The 13844-nt window shown below is 54.3% G+C and overlaps 1 protein-coding gene across 2 annotated transcripts in view; it reads left to right on the forward strand.

Annotated features, from left to right (window-relative positions):
- The window catches only part of ITGAL (integrin subunit alpha L), a 36997-nt gene extending 25745 nt beyond the window's left edge, over positions 1–11252 (forward strand). For both annotated transcript variants that reach the window (XM_069486032.1, XM_069486033.1), the window contains exons 22-31: positions 1299–1409; positions 1823–1902; positions 2009–2095; positions 3536–3611; positions 5888–6001; positions 6209–6265; positions 6355–6453; positions 6834–6929; positions 7633–7743; positions 9831–11252. In XM_069486032.1, coding sequence (XP_069342133.1) covers positions 1299–1409; positions 1823–1902; positions 2009–2095; positions 3536–3611; positions 5888–6001; positions 6209–6265; positions 6355–6453; positions 6834–6929; positions 7633–7743; positions 9831–10013 — 1014 coding nt within the window. In that variant the 3' untranslated portion in view covers positions 10014–11252. The remainder of the gene's footprint in view (positions 1–1298; positions 1410–1822; positions 1903–2008; positions 2096–3535; positions 3612–5887; positions 6002–6208; positions 6266–6354; positions 6454–6833; positions 6930–7632; positions 7744–9830) is intronic.
- Positions 11253–13844: the final 2592 nt, after the last annotated feature.

A 13844-nucleotide genomic window follows, 5' to 3' on the forward strand; every position in this document is an offset into this window, starting at 1 on the left:
TATTTTAAATACAGCTTTTGTTTCTAAACTGCTATTATAAAAGTAATATACAATCGCCACAGAATCTTGGAAATCGCAGAGAATTTTAAAGGAGACGATCACCCATATGCTTCAACTCTGCAGTTGCTTCTGCTTTTTTATAAAACCCTGACCACATCAAAGCAGTTACTACTTTGAACCTTTTGGTGTTTACCCTTCTTAATTTCCTGTATTTAGTTATAGAGATTTATATTATCTGTTTATCTGTACACATGCACACACATTAAATTGTGTATTTATTCTACATTTGTTTTAAATAACTGGCATTTTGCTCTCCATATGGTTGGTTTTCCTCAAAAAATGTTTTATTGTGGTAAAATATATGTAATATAAAGTTTACCGTTTTCAACATTCTTAAGCTTACATTCAGCGGCATTGAGTACATTCATGGCGCCGTCAGCCGCCACCGCCGTCTCTTTGCAGAGCCGTCCCGGCCCGCCAGCAGCTCTGCCGTCCCCGTCCCCAGCCCGCCCCGCCCGTGCGTGTCCCTGTGAACTTGCCTGTTCTGATACTTCATACGGTGTCTGTTATTTGTGTCTGGCTTCTTTCACTTAGCGTGATGTGTTTGACGTTCATCCACGTGGTGGTGTATGTGAATTTCCTTCCTTTTTAAGGTTGAATAATATTGATTTCATTGTTATATACCACATTTTATTTACCCATTCATCTGTCTGTGGACACTTGAATTATTCTCATACAGAAACATTCACTGCTTACTTAAGGGGCCTCTAAGAGAGTGAGAACTCGAGATCTCGTGTCGCACAATCCTGTGTCCTAGTTCCTACCGATCCCTGCATCACCCAGTTGAGAGACCATGGGGACGACCCTTAACCTCCCTGAGCCTCTGTTTCCTTATCTGTGTCCCTTCCCAGTCTGAGGCTGAAATCTGTCCCTCACAAGACTGTGACGAAGACAAATGGTTTCATAATGCTCAGCCCGGATCAAGTTCATTTTTAAAATGGTTGCTGAGGGTGTAGATATAGCAGCACATTTTAAAGACTTCACAATATTCTCTTCTTTGATTGCACCATAATTTATTGGACCATTCCTATCTCTTTGAACTGTTTGATCACTTCCAGGTTTTTACTGTTATAAATAGTGTTGCAGTGACCATCTTTATACTAAACCTCTGTCTCCGCATTCCGGATTCTTTAGCCCTGCGTCCCTGAGAACAAGCCGTGGCAGGGACACAACCTGGAGGAGGTGGGACGCTTGGCCTTGCCCACCAGTGAGGCTGTTCTCTCTCCTCCCACTCCCAGCCCCACAGCCAGATGCCTGTCGGCTGCGAGGAGCTTCCCGAGGAGTCCAAGATTCTGCCCAAGACTCTCTCCTGCAATGTGAGCTCCCCCATCTTTAAAGCAGGCGCCTCGGTGAGTGAGTCGGGTTCCTTGGAATCAAGCAGCCAAGGGCTAGGAGCCGGGAGGGGGGAGGGAGCTCTTGGCCCTGGGGAAGGGAGCGGTGATTGCCCAGGGAAGGCCTGCGCCACTCCCCACCCCACGGGGAAAGGATGTGGAGCTGTTCTGTGTCCTGTTTGAGAGCCTGGACTTTGGAATCGAACAAACCCGGAATTGGGTTATTCGTTTGTGCCCTTATGTACATGACTTAGCCATTTGGAGCCTCCGTTTCCTCATCTGTACAATGGGGGTACACATCTAGCCCCGTGTTTGCGGTGTAGCGAGCACTTGATAAGAGCCTCTGGGATTGTGGGGATCAGGTGTGGGGGTCCGGAGGTGCCAAGGCTGCCCCTGAGCCCTTCGTCTTCGTTCCCCTCCTCCCCTGCCAGGTCGTCGTGCAGGTGATGTTTAATACGCTCCTGAACAGCTCCTGGCGGGACTTTGCCGAGCTCCGTGCCAGTGTGAAGTGGTGAGCAGGCCCCAGCAGGCCCAGCAGCGCCCCTGCCCTGTCCCGGCCACCGCGCGGTCCTGGCCAAGCTCGTCCTGACACTGTCCTCTACCTTGCCCCAATGCAGTGACAATGAGGACTCGGGTCTCCTGAAGGACAACTCGGCCACTACCAGCATCCCGGTCCTGTACCCTGTCAACGTCCTCATCGAGGAGTGAGTCCTTCCCAGCCAAGCCTCTGCTCCCTCCTCTGCCTCCCCACCCAGAGCCCCTCCTTCTGGGCCTCCTTCCTTTCCTGGAGCCCCCGTGGGTGATCAGAACTGAGTCCAGCCACAACGCCAGCAGTTTTCAGCACTCCAAAGAGTGAGGGCCCTTTAAGGGCTCTGGGTCGGTCATCTGAAGCTGACCTGATGTCAGACTCTGGGCCAGCTGCACTGCCCCGTAGCTGGCTTTCGCTGGAGCCTTCAACACCTCCAAGGCAGCTGTGCCTCTCTGCATTTAATTAATGGACAAACTGAGGCTCAGAGAAGGCAGATACTTGCCCAGGGTCGTAGTGCTGGCATCGCTGAAGCCAGGGTCTGAACCTAAGCTGTCTGACTCCAGAGCCCCAGCCAAGCTCTGGACTGTTTCTGTCGTGGGAAATTCTCTGCCTTCCTGGGGCCAGCAGTGCTAGAAGAGGTAGCAGAGAAGTTGTCACAATGGCCCTCGCCCTCGGGGAGCTTACGGTCAAGTTGGAAAGGCCAAATTCAGTGAATCTCAGAATGCTGTGGCATGAAGGACCCATGGGGATTGCTGGTTGGGTTATCTTGTTTATAGGGGAAAAAAACTAGACAAGTCAAGTGGCTTTTTCAAACTGGCTCCATGAGATAAGGACAGGGACAGTGTCTGAGCCCAGGTCTCCAGTGTTTTTGAACATAAATGCCAAACGGAATGATACTGGTATGGAATTAGCCAGGAAAGATCAGTGTGGGTTGGGGTAGAGACAGAGTGTTCGTGGGGAAGGTGGGGCTTGGACTGGGGCTGGAGGTGGGGCGTGAGGATATGGGCCAGGAGGGAGGCAGGGTGTGCTCTCATCGAGCTCACTTGGCTTAGGGACAGCAGGGAGGCAGGAAGCAGAGGGCAGATGTGGGGAGCGGGGAGAGGGCAGGCTCAGCCTAGGGCAAGTGTGTGCAGGGGAACAGTGGGGAGGCAGCCTGGACATGGGGGGCTGTGGACCTGACCCTCCTGGGCAGCAGGGAGCCACTGAGGGACTCTGAGCAGCTGAGCGGCAGGAAGGGAGAGACGTTAGGAAGAGCAGGCAGCAGTGTGTGTTGGCAGGATGGGTGGGAGAGGGAGTCAGAGGCCGATGTGGTTACCCAGGAGATGAACTGGGGCCAGCGGACAGCACAGACACTGGTGAGGGCCACACCGTGGGCAGGACACAGCCCCCACGGCACATCACCCTGGGCTCCAGTCCCGTCCCTCCTCCACTGCGGGGCTTTGCGCAAGAGGCTGACGCCTTCCAAGCCGTAGTTTCCCAAGGGAAACAGCGGTCGTTGTGAGGCCTGAATGAGATCATGCCCTGCGGTCCCTTGCACAGTGGCCGGCAGCTCAGAGGCTCCCTGGAGTCGGGGATGCTTCTCTTCGACCTCCCATCTCTTCTTCTCTCTCCACAGCCACAAAAACTCCACACTCTATGTCAGTTTCACCCCCAAAGGTCCCAAGATCCAGCAAGTCAAGCACATCTACCAGGTATGAACACCAATGTGAAAGGTCCTTCTTGGTCACACATTCATTCAGCCCTGTCCTGAGGACTGAGGATGCAGGCGCCAAGTAGACATGGTCCCCATCGGCAACAGGGCCAGCACTCCGCCTACTTCCGTAAGCCTTTCTCCGTGGCTTCGTGCCTGTACTTAAAGGCTCCCGGCAGCAGGGAGTCAGTTACTTACTAACTCCTTTTCACCACTGAATATATGATTTCTAGAATCACAGAACTTGAGAACAAGCAGGACTCTGGGACAGAACCTACTTTTTTTCCCCGAACATTTAATGAGCCCCTGTTCTAGGTCAGGTACTTTGCTAGCAGCTGGGCCAGCAGTAAACTAGACGGGGGCCCTGCCCACCCACCCAAGTTCTGTGCCCGGTGCACGCTTTCTACATGCAACCCCGTCATTCTCGGCCACCCTGTGAGATCTGTAAGATTGGCATTGTCATTCCGGTTGGATAGATGAGAAACCTACAGCACAGACAGGCCAGTGACCTGCCCAGGTTACACAGCTAATAGGGGGAAGAGGTCAGGTTCAAGCACGCACTTGAACATCAAAATCCATGAGTTTAACCTCTGCGTTAACGATCTGCCATTTCTCCTGCAACACGGTCAGTGCTGTAATAGTGACCTTCATTCCGGGGCTTAGAGGAGAAGGGCTGCTCCCTGCCTGGGCTGAGGTTTCCATAGCGGGAGCCTCTGAGGGAGGAGTGGGCACGGACCAAGTTAACAGCACTTTCATTTCGCTTTGGAAGATGACTACAGCACAGTATAGTATAGTGTAATGTAGCTTAGCACAGCATAGCATAACTAGGAGTACAATTGCTCCCTCAAAACTATGGTTTCAGCATATTCTAAACCGAATTTGTCATTTTCCCTAAGCCAGCTTCTCCTCTCGCTTGCTCGGAATCCTTTAAAGGCATCATCTTTTCCTTAAGCAAAACTTACAAGTCGGGGTGAGTTTCTCCTTCCTCCTGCCCAGTCCCGCTGCCTCTTCACGTCCTGCTATGCGCGTCCCCTTCTCTCTTTGGCCCCTGCTACTGCTCAGACCCAGCTCCTCGCAGCTGGACTGTTGAGACAGGCTCCCACCTGGGCCACGATCCGCCTTTCCCGTCTTCTTCCCGTTCCACACCTGCAGTGGACGGACCTCCCTGGAGCCGCGGCCTCCCTCGGCTGCCTCCCTCGGCTGCCTCCCTCGGCTGCCTCCCATGACTCCCCACCGCCGGCCGAGGGGGCCCCGATTCCTTGCCCTCCGGCCTTCGGGGCTCCGATCCTGGGCTTCCTTTCCAGCCTTGTCTCCCACGGCTCCTTCCCAGGTACCCACCCTCGAGCCGCACCTCACTCACCTGGCGCTGCCCTGCTCCCTCTGCTCTCTCCAGGGGCCCCTCCCGCCTTCACCTGCTAACATCTGTCCGTCTTTCACGGGTAAATTCAAATGCTGCCTCTGACATTAGGCCTTTTTAATTTCACAGATATTTCAAGTGTCCACAAATGTTTGTTGAATGAATGAGCAATAGAACCCCTCCAATCAGATACACATTTCCCTGCTTGACCTCCCCGAGACATTACTGCTGCCACTCTTGTGCCACTTTCTTATACATTGCCAGGTCTCCCAGCCCTAGCACAGATAGTTCTTTTTATATAAAATGCACTCAGAAAATGTTTCTTAACGTAGTTGCCAAAATGAGTCATTCCCAACCTGCATTGTGCAAATAATTTTTGCATCTATACTTGCTAAATGTCATTCACTCATTCAGAAAACTACTTTTTCGGAGGCTTATCGTGTGCTAAGTACTGTGTCAAGCAGTAGGGCGTTGGAGATGAAATAGGACATAGTTCCTGTCCTCAGAAGCTCGTGGTCTAGCGGAGATACAGACACACGGGCAGACACTGTGCTGTCCTGCTGGGGACGTCCAGAGTGCGTGGGAATACAGGAGGACAGGGAGCTGCCTCATGCTCGGGGGTCAGCCAGACCTTCCGAGACGACGCTGGCGCGGGGCCGTGCGGGCGTGGGAGGGTGTGCTGTGGAGGAATCGGGGAAGCGCGTTCCACGCAGAGGGAAGAGCCCAGACCCGCACGGTAAGGCCTGGAGGACGTGACCGACTGGCTGGGGTGGCTCGTCACACAGCCGAACGAACAGGGGGCCCTCGGGACTCAGCCGATGAGGACGTGTGAGGAAGAGGCGTGTGAGGGCACGCGGGGTCTGGGGTGGCAGTTGGGGTGGCTGGCATTCAGGGCTCTCAGTCCCTGTCCTCTGTGCCAGGTGAGGATCCAGCCCTCCATCTACGACCAAAACGTGCCCGCCCTGGAGGCCGTGGTTGGGGTGCCACAGCCTCCCAGCGAGGGGCCCGTCACGCACACGTGGAGCGTGCAGGTGGTGAGTGCTGCCCAGGGGCCGGGCTGCCCTGGCCTGTGGGGTGGGCACACGCAGGGGTGCAGGCGGCAGGGCCAGGTGCGTGGGAAGCGTGTGAGGATGTCTGAACTCTCCCAGGGCCAGGGCAGTTTGGGGCAGAACTCGATGCCAGGCTCTTCTCTGGGCTGGGGGAGGCTCTGACTAGCTGAGGACCCCACCCCTCGTTCCCAGGAGCCTCCTGTCCACTGCCATCGTGAGGACCTGAAGAGGCGCCCCGGTTCGGCTGAGGTATGGGGGTGTGAGCTGAGAGAGGGCTGGGCGGGCAGCCGGCAGGGCACACAGGCGTCCCTGAGCCCCGGCTTCCTTGTCGCCGCCAGCCGTGTCTCTCCGGAGCCGAGTTCCGCTGCCCAGTTGTCTTCAAGCAAGAGATCCTCGTCCAAGTGACCGGGACCCTGGAGCTGGTGGGGGAGATTGAGGTAGCGCCTGCTGTGGCAGACGGGTGTGGCCGTGGGGCCAGGTGTCTGCGGGCAGTGGTGGGTGGGCTGCCCACCAGACAGTCTTCTTCCATTTCTTTTTTCCTATCTTGACGAAAAATCCCTCATGTTTACACAGCTACTGATGAAAGGGAACCACGATTTGCTTGAAATTTGCAATGCTGTTTTCATGGGCCTGCGGGTAGTTCTGACATATTCTTTATGGGAAAACTTTCCTTCTAACTACGAGTGACATGTTAGATGCCACAGCAGAGAGCTGAGTAGAGCTGGTGCGCCCTGCTGGGGCCCATGCGCCTCTGCACTCCCACTGTGTCGAGGTCCCCGGCCCTGATGCCTGTCCCCAATCCCTGTCCCCTCCACAGGCGTCCTCCATGCTCAGCCTCTGCAGCTCCCTCTCCATCTCCTTCAACAGCAGCAAGCACTTCCACCTCTACGGCAGCAACGCCTCCCGGGCCCAGGTATCTCTCCCGGCTCAGGAGCCCCCGGGAGCAGGCGGCAGAGGGAGCCGAGCAGCCTGGGGCAGAGCTAGAGCGGGGAGAGCCTCCTAGGAGAAGGTCTGGGCTCCACCAGTCAGAACTTCCCCAAGGAGCCAGCCTTGGAGGAGCTCCCACCACCGCTGGTGGGCAAGCGACTGACCACAAGGTCACCTGAGATGTGGTCATCTTATGTGTCGCGTAAAGATCAATCCGATGGCAGATTAGCCAAGGGCTACCCACCCACCAGTCCCAGGGTGAGGAAGGGAGAGGCTGTAAGCCGAGAGCAGCGGGTGCGGGGCCCACCGCGGCGGAGTGGGCAGGGCAGTGTCAAAGAGCGGGAAGTTCGGTGTGATGGGCGGGCGGAGCACAAGAAGGGAAGATGGATCAGTAAGGCCAGCAGAAGGCAGATCCTGGAAGGCTTTGAATGCTGAGCTGAGATTCTGGCATTTTATCCTGGGATTCATGGGAAGCCACTTTAAGGCCTAGGACAGGCCATGGTGCACGCTGGCCAAGTCACTCAGTGACTGCAGCAGGTAACACGTTGGAGGGAGAGGGGCTGGAGCCGGAGCCTGGTGCTGTGGCGCAGTCCAGATGGACACCGTGAGACAGGGGATGGGATGGGTCACAGGGACTTCAGGGCTGGGAAAGCGTTCTTCCCTGCACTCCCCTCCCCCTCCTCCCCCAGGTCACCATGAAGGTTGACATCATGTATGAGAAGGACATGCTCTATCTCTATGTGCTGAGCGGCGTCGGGGGGCTGCTGTTGCTGCTGCTGATTTTCATAGCGCTGTACAAGGTGAGAGCACCCGGGGGCAGCAGGCGTGGCTCGGACCGCCCGGCTGGCGATGGGGAACTGCGGGAGCCAGGGAGGAGCACACCAAGACCAGGCAGCGTCAAAGCTGGGGGGGCTCACCTATGCCCTCCTACGACAGAGAAGGCTGCCGAGGCCCACAGAGCAAGCGAGACTGCCCCCATCACGCAGCCCAGCACCAGCAGCGGAGGACTCCCAGGAGAGAGAGAGGAAAGAGGCCACATATCGAGGGCCTCCTGGGTGCTGGGCACGGCACCAGGCACCGGGAGGCAGAGGCAAAGGCCACAGATGTGGTTCCTGCCTTTGTGGAGCTCACAGTCTAATGGGGAGACAGACAGGGACGAGCACGACGAGAACTACAGCCGGGGCCGTGTGCGCTGGAGCCCAGAACAGAGGGGCTGCAGGGGCCCGGGAAGGCCTCCCGGGACAGGTGGCATTTGAGTTGGGATTTGAGGGACGAGTAGAAATTACAGATGAAGAGTATCAGAGGCAGATATCCCATGTATAAAAAAAAACCTCAAATATTACAGAAAAGAGAACACAGGCTGGGTGCAGTGGCTCATACCTGTAATCCCAACACTTTGGGAGGAAAAAAAGAGAGAGAGAACATAGAAAATCCAAGTTTCTCCCTATTGCACCCCCAGAGGGTTGTCCTTAACAACCATTTTCTTTATATTCCTCCAGGTTCTAATTTTGTTGTTAACATATGCGTATACATGTGAGCATGAGAGAGAAAGAGAAAGTCAGTTTGTGTGTGTCTAGGTAGAAAACATAAATGGGATAATGCTATATATGTACTGCTCAGGAACTTGTATTTTCCACTTGATGCTATATAATTTTCTTTTTCTTGCTTCTTTTTTCCTTTTTTCTTTTTTCTTTTTTTTTGAGACAGGGTGTCACTGTCTTGCTAGAGTGCAGTGGTGTCATCATAGCACCCTCACACCTGGGCTCAAGCAAACCTCTCACCTCGGCCTCACGAGTAGCTGGGACTACAGGCATGTGCCACCAGCCCGGATAATTTTTCTAGTTTTTGTAGAGACAGGGTCTCGCTCCTGCTCAGGCTGATCTTGAACGCCTGGGCTCAAGTGATCATCCCGCCTCAGCCTCCCAGAGTGCTGGGATTAGAGGCGTGAGCCACCGTCCCCAGCCTATTAATACTATATCTGGATATCTTTCTGTGTCAGCACAATCAGCTCTACAGCTTGCTTTGTAATTTCAGTAGTTCTCTGCTGTCTGGGTGCCCCATCGGTTATTTAACAAGGTCCCTATTGCTGAACATTTAGGTTGTTTCTAATTTACATCCATGTCAAACAATTTGACAAAAAAATGGCTCTTGTTACCCAAATATCTGCACATTTGTCCAAATATTCTTTGGAATTAATTCCTAGAAGTGGAATTGCTGGGAAGAAGAATACACACACACACACACACACACACACACATATATATATAGTTTTCTTTTGAGACACTGTCTCACTCTGTCATCCGGGCTAGAGTGCCGTGGCATCAGCCTAGCTCACAGCAACCTCAAACTCCTGAGCTCAAGCGATCCTCCTGCCTCAGCCTCCCAAGTAGCTAGGACTACAGGCATGCACCACCATGCCCGGCTAATTTTTTCTATTTTTAGTAGAGATGGGGTCTCACTCTTGCTCAGGTTGGTCTCGAACTCCTGACCTCAAGTGATCCTCCCACCTCGGCCTCCCAAAGTGCTAGGATTACAGGTGTGAGCCACCAGGCCCAGCCTGAATATATATGTTTTGAGCTTCCAACAGAGGGTACGGCACATAACATGCACTATGTAAGCATTGGCTTTTACTGTTGGTATTATTAGATAGTGTCAAATCACCTGCCTGAAAGATTGGTACATGACATTTTGATGAGCCCAGAGAATGAACTATTAAACTTAAAGCTTTTGAAAATATTGCCAAGAGCCAAGCGCAGCAGATGCCCCATCGCCTGAGCAGACACCGTGTGGCTGATTAACACAGAAAGTGTCCTCACATTCCCCTGGGGCCGCCCAGTCCAAAGTGCCCCGTGGACGTTTTACTCATGCAGTTTTTGTTTTCGTGCAGGTTGGCTTCTTTAAGCGGAACCTCAAGGAGAAGATGGAGGCTGACTTAGGTGTCCCAAACGGAGTCCCTGGAGAAGACGCTGGGCAGCTGGCGTCCGGGGAAGAGGCCGTGGATCCGGGCTGCCTGGAGCCCCTGCATGGGGGGGAGGCCCAGGATGGAGGCGGCAAGGATGGCAAAGACTGAGGCCCAGGGCTGGACTCAGGACGCCTGGGGCCTGTCTGCCTCAACCTGCATTTCACTGTGTCCTCGGGCAAGTCACTGCCTGCCCCTCCCTAGGCCTCAGTTTCCCTGTCTTGAACATGGAGCTCATTCCTGCCGGCCCCCTTTGCGGGCTCAAGTGGAATCTGCTGAAGGACGGGCCAGGAGGGCTACGGAGGTGAGGCCTTGTAACTGTCCGATGGACCCGGCTCCCACAGCCTCTCTTAGTTCCCTCCCCTAGAAGAGAACGTCCGATCTAATTCTGGAGACACCGTAGTCTCAGGACCTAGTGACACTCCTGGCCCTCACACTGCCCTTAGATGTCCACAGCTGCCTCAGACTCCCAGAACTTGTCCTTGCACTCCCTCCTGCCGGGGCTGCAGTCAGAATGCCATCCTGCTGCCAGAGAGCAAGTGGGACCGGTGTCACTACACGACTGCTACCAACACCTTCCCTCTGGCCAAAGACCAAATTCCCTAATAGGCTTTCCAAGGCCCTGCAAAACTGGACCCCGCGGCCCTCCCAGCCTCTTCTAGAGACATCCCACCTCCCTCTCTCAGCTACGGTGACACCAGCCTTTCTCCGGAACCTTCCTCCGGCTCTCCTAGCTCACCCCCACTCAGCCCAGCTCGCGTGTCATTTCCCCAGGGCAGCCCCTGGCCCTGACTCAGCGGGGCTTCCACACTGCTCACACAAACACCAGCCTGCACCTGCCCCTCAGGACACGGGTCGCATTTGGTCTGTTTAATGATTTATGCACTTAGTATCTGTCCCTCTGACAGCGAACTCCGTGAGGGTAGGGACCATACCTCCCTTGTTCACCAGGGGATCCCCGGTGATAGCAAAGGGCAGGGCACATAGTCGGTGCTTGACACGGTTTCGTTGGGTTAATGACGGAGCCTGTGGAAGACAGAAAAGGTTTGGATGGCCCATGGCGTCCCCAACCTTCAGGGCTCAGTCCTCTCACGCTCCACGCACCCTGGCTGCACAGCCTCCCACGGGACTTGTCACACCCCTGCAGGGGCCCCCACTGGAGACTGTGACTCAAAGTGGGGACCGTGTCTGCTCACCTGGAGCCCCAGCGCCAAGCACAGCACCTGCACACATGTAACCAACAAACGTGCAACTCTGCCCGGCTCTGTGACGCGTCCGCGCCGGTGCACATTGCAGCCCGGGTCAACTACTGCCCCTCAGCCTTCTCAGTAAACGGCACCCAAACAGTCAGCTCTTCGTCCCTGTTTCCTTTTCTTTTCTGCGGGGGACGATGACCCTCACATACTGACCCGTGTGTGACATCGTGAGTTCATTCAAAAGAGAAGCAGGGGCTGGGCGCGGTGGCTCACGCCTATAATCCTAGCACTCTGGGAGGCCGAGGCGGGAGGATCGCTCGAGGTCAGGAGTTCGAGACCAGCCTGAGCAAGAGCGAGACTCCGTCTCTACTAAAAAATAGAAAGAAATTAGCTGGCCAAGTAAAAATATATATAGAAAAAATTAGCCGGGCATGGTGGCACATGCCTGTAGTCCCAGCTACTCGGGAGGCTGAGGCAGGAGGATCCCTTGAGCCCAGCAGTTTGAGGTTGCTGTGAGCTAGGCTGACGCCACGGCACTCACTGTAGCCAGGGCAACAAAGCGAGACTCTGTCTCAAAAAAAAAAAAAAAAAAAAGAGAAGCAGGGAGAGACACAGAACATGGGAAAGGTTAGGGGACATTTGACAATTCATTATCCTGGGTGTACAGACCCTCTGAACCATGTTTGTAAAACAATGATTGAAGGGCAAGGCCCTCAGCCCCCCTTTGGAAGGACAGAGGGGACCAGTCACTGCTGCCCTCTTGTGGTCAGTAGGACCCCCTGGGAACATCGAGTGACCCCAAGACCCCCTTCGGTCCAGCACTGGCGGAGGAGACAAGGCCGGAGGTGAGAAGCAACGTTCTGGTGCCCCCAGCAGCGATCCTTGATGGCCCCTTCTGCCTCCAGGACAGACGGGAACATTCCCGAGTGTAGCGTGCAAGACCCAAACAGTGTGTCAAAGCCCAGCCTCTCTGGCCCTCTCCTGGGTCAGCGCCCAGGGGACCGTGGGGCTGGCGCACGAGTGAGACATCGGGAGGGAAGCAGGGGGGCTGGTTTTCCCAGACAGGAGGAAAAAGGCTTAACTGTCAGGAATATCACAGAACTACTAAACGGACGTGAAATCATTGGTAGGTATCGCGAAATACATCAGCTTCTATTTGTTCATTCATTCGTATTTGTTCAGTGCTGTGTGTGGGGTCCTGCTCTGGGCTCTGCAGACACAGAGATGGACAAGACCAGTCCCTGCCCTCAGGACGCGTTCTTTGCGGTGGGAAAACAGTAACCAAGGAGCGATGTGATTTCAGGTAGCGATGAGGGCTGTGAAGGAAGCCAAGCAGGACCATCGGTTAGGGGTGATGGAGAGGGACGTTTCAGATAGGTGGTCGGGGAACTGTCTCTGAGCAGGTGATATTTTGAGACACTAAAAAAAAATTGTGACTATTTTCATCAAAGCTGAAACCAAAAAAGCGAGTTTCCTTTTGGCATGAGAGCTGCCGCCATCACGTCCGGGAATCTCAACTCGCCCAACAGCACCTGTCCTCACACACTTGCTTGTCTTTCCCCACCTCTGCGCCTTTGCACTTGCTGTTCCCCTTGCCAGCAAGCCCTGTTCCACCTCTTTTCTGTCTACCAAAGTCTTCATTGCCTGAGGCCAGTCATGGTGGCTCATGCCTGTTATCCCAGCACTTTGAGAGGCCAAAGCTGGAGGATGGATTGAAGCCAGGAGTTCAAGATCCCATCTCTACAAAAAAAATAAATTAAAAAATCAGCCAGGTGTGGAGGCTGAGGCAGGAGGATTGCTTGAGCCCAGGAGTTCAAGGCTGCAGTGAGCTAGGATTGTGCCTCTGCACTCCAGCCTGAGTGACAGAGCAAGACCCTGTCTCTAAATAAAAATAAAAAAGAACACCCAAGCCCACAGAGTAATGACATATGTCATCACTTGTCATGTGGCCTCTAGAAAACAGTGTGTTTGTGAGATAAACAGTGAAAAAAGTAAATAACATCTTAGTACTGTTAGGAAAATAGTCAAAACTCAGTCAGCCTTGGGTTTGAATCCAGGCTCTGCTTCCTAGCCATGTGATACAGGCCAATTACTTAACCTCCCTGGGACTTGTTTCTTCACCTGTAAAATGGGAATAAAAACTGGTGCACCTGCAGTCCCAGCTACTCAGGAGGATGAGGCAGAGAGGACCGCTTGAGCTCAGGAGTTTGAGTCCAACCTGGCCAACACAGAGAGACCCTGTCTCCAAATACCAAAACAAACCAAACAAAATTGTATGTGTGTCAGAGTTGTGGTGAGCACTGTGTGTTAAATGAGATAACACTTGTAAACTGCTTAGCACTGGTCCTAGCGCATAAATGCTCGGAAACGGCAGTGGATAGACGTGGCTCCTTTGTGCGGGATGGTGTGGTGTGGAGCAGCGTGCTGGACCACACGTCAGGACACTGCTGTTGGAGGGGCAGCTTTTCCATAGCTCTTCCCGTGACCTTGGGGGAGAGACACGCCCTTTCTGGATTTAGTCTACTCCACCTGGGCTCTGGAGGGACCTTAGGAGCATCATAGAGGAGAAGGGTGGCTCGGAGCAGCGGAGCCCCGACTCCCACCTGCTCTGGTGTATCGCACAGAGGGTCTGTGCACACAGGCCACGTCGTCAACGAAGCACCGCGGGTGCTGCGTCCACGGCCTCTCAGCTCTCCAAGGCCTACAGACATATTTGGGAGCTGTCTGTAAAAAAAAATCCACTCCA

This window comes from Eulemur rufifrons, chromosome 14 (assembly GCF_041146395.1).
Source record: "Eulemur rufifrons isolate Redbay chromosome 14, OSU_ERuf_1, whole genome shotgun sequence".
NCBI classification, from domain to species: domain Eukaryota; kingdom Metazoa; phylum Chordata; class Mammalia; order Primates; family Lemuridae; genus Eulemur; species Eulemur rufifrons.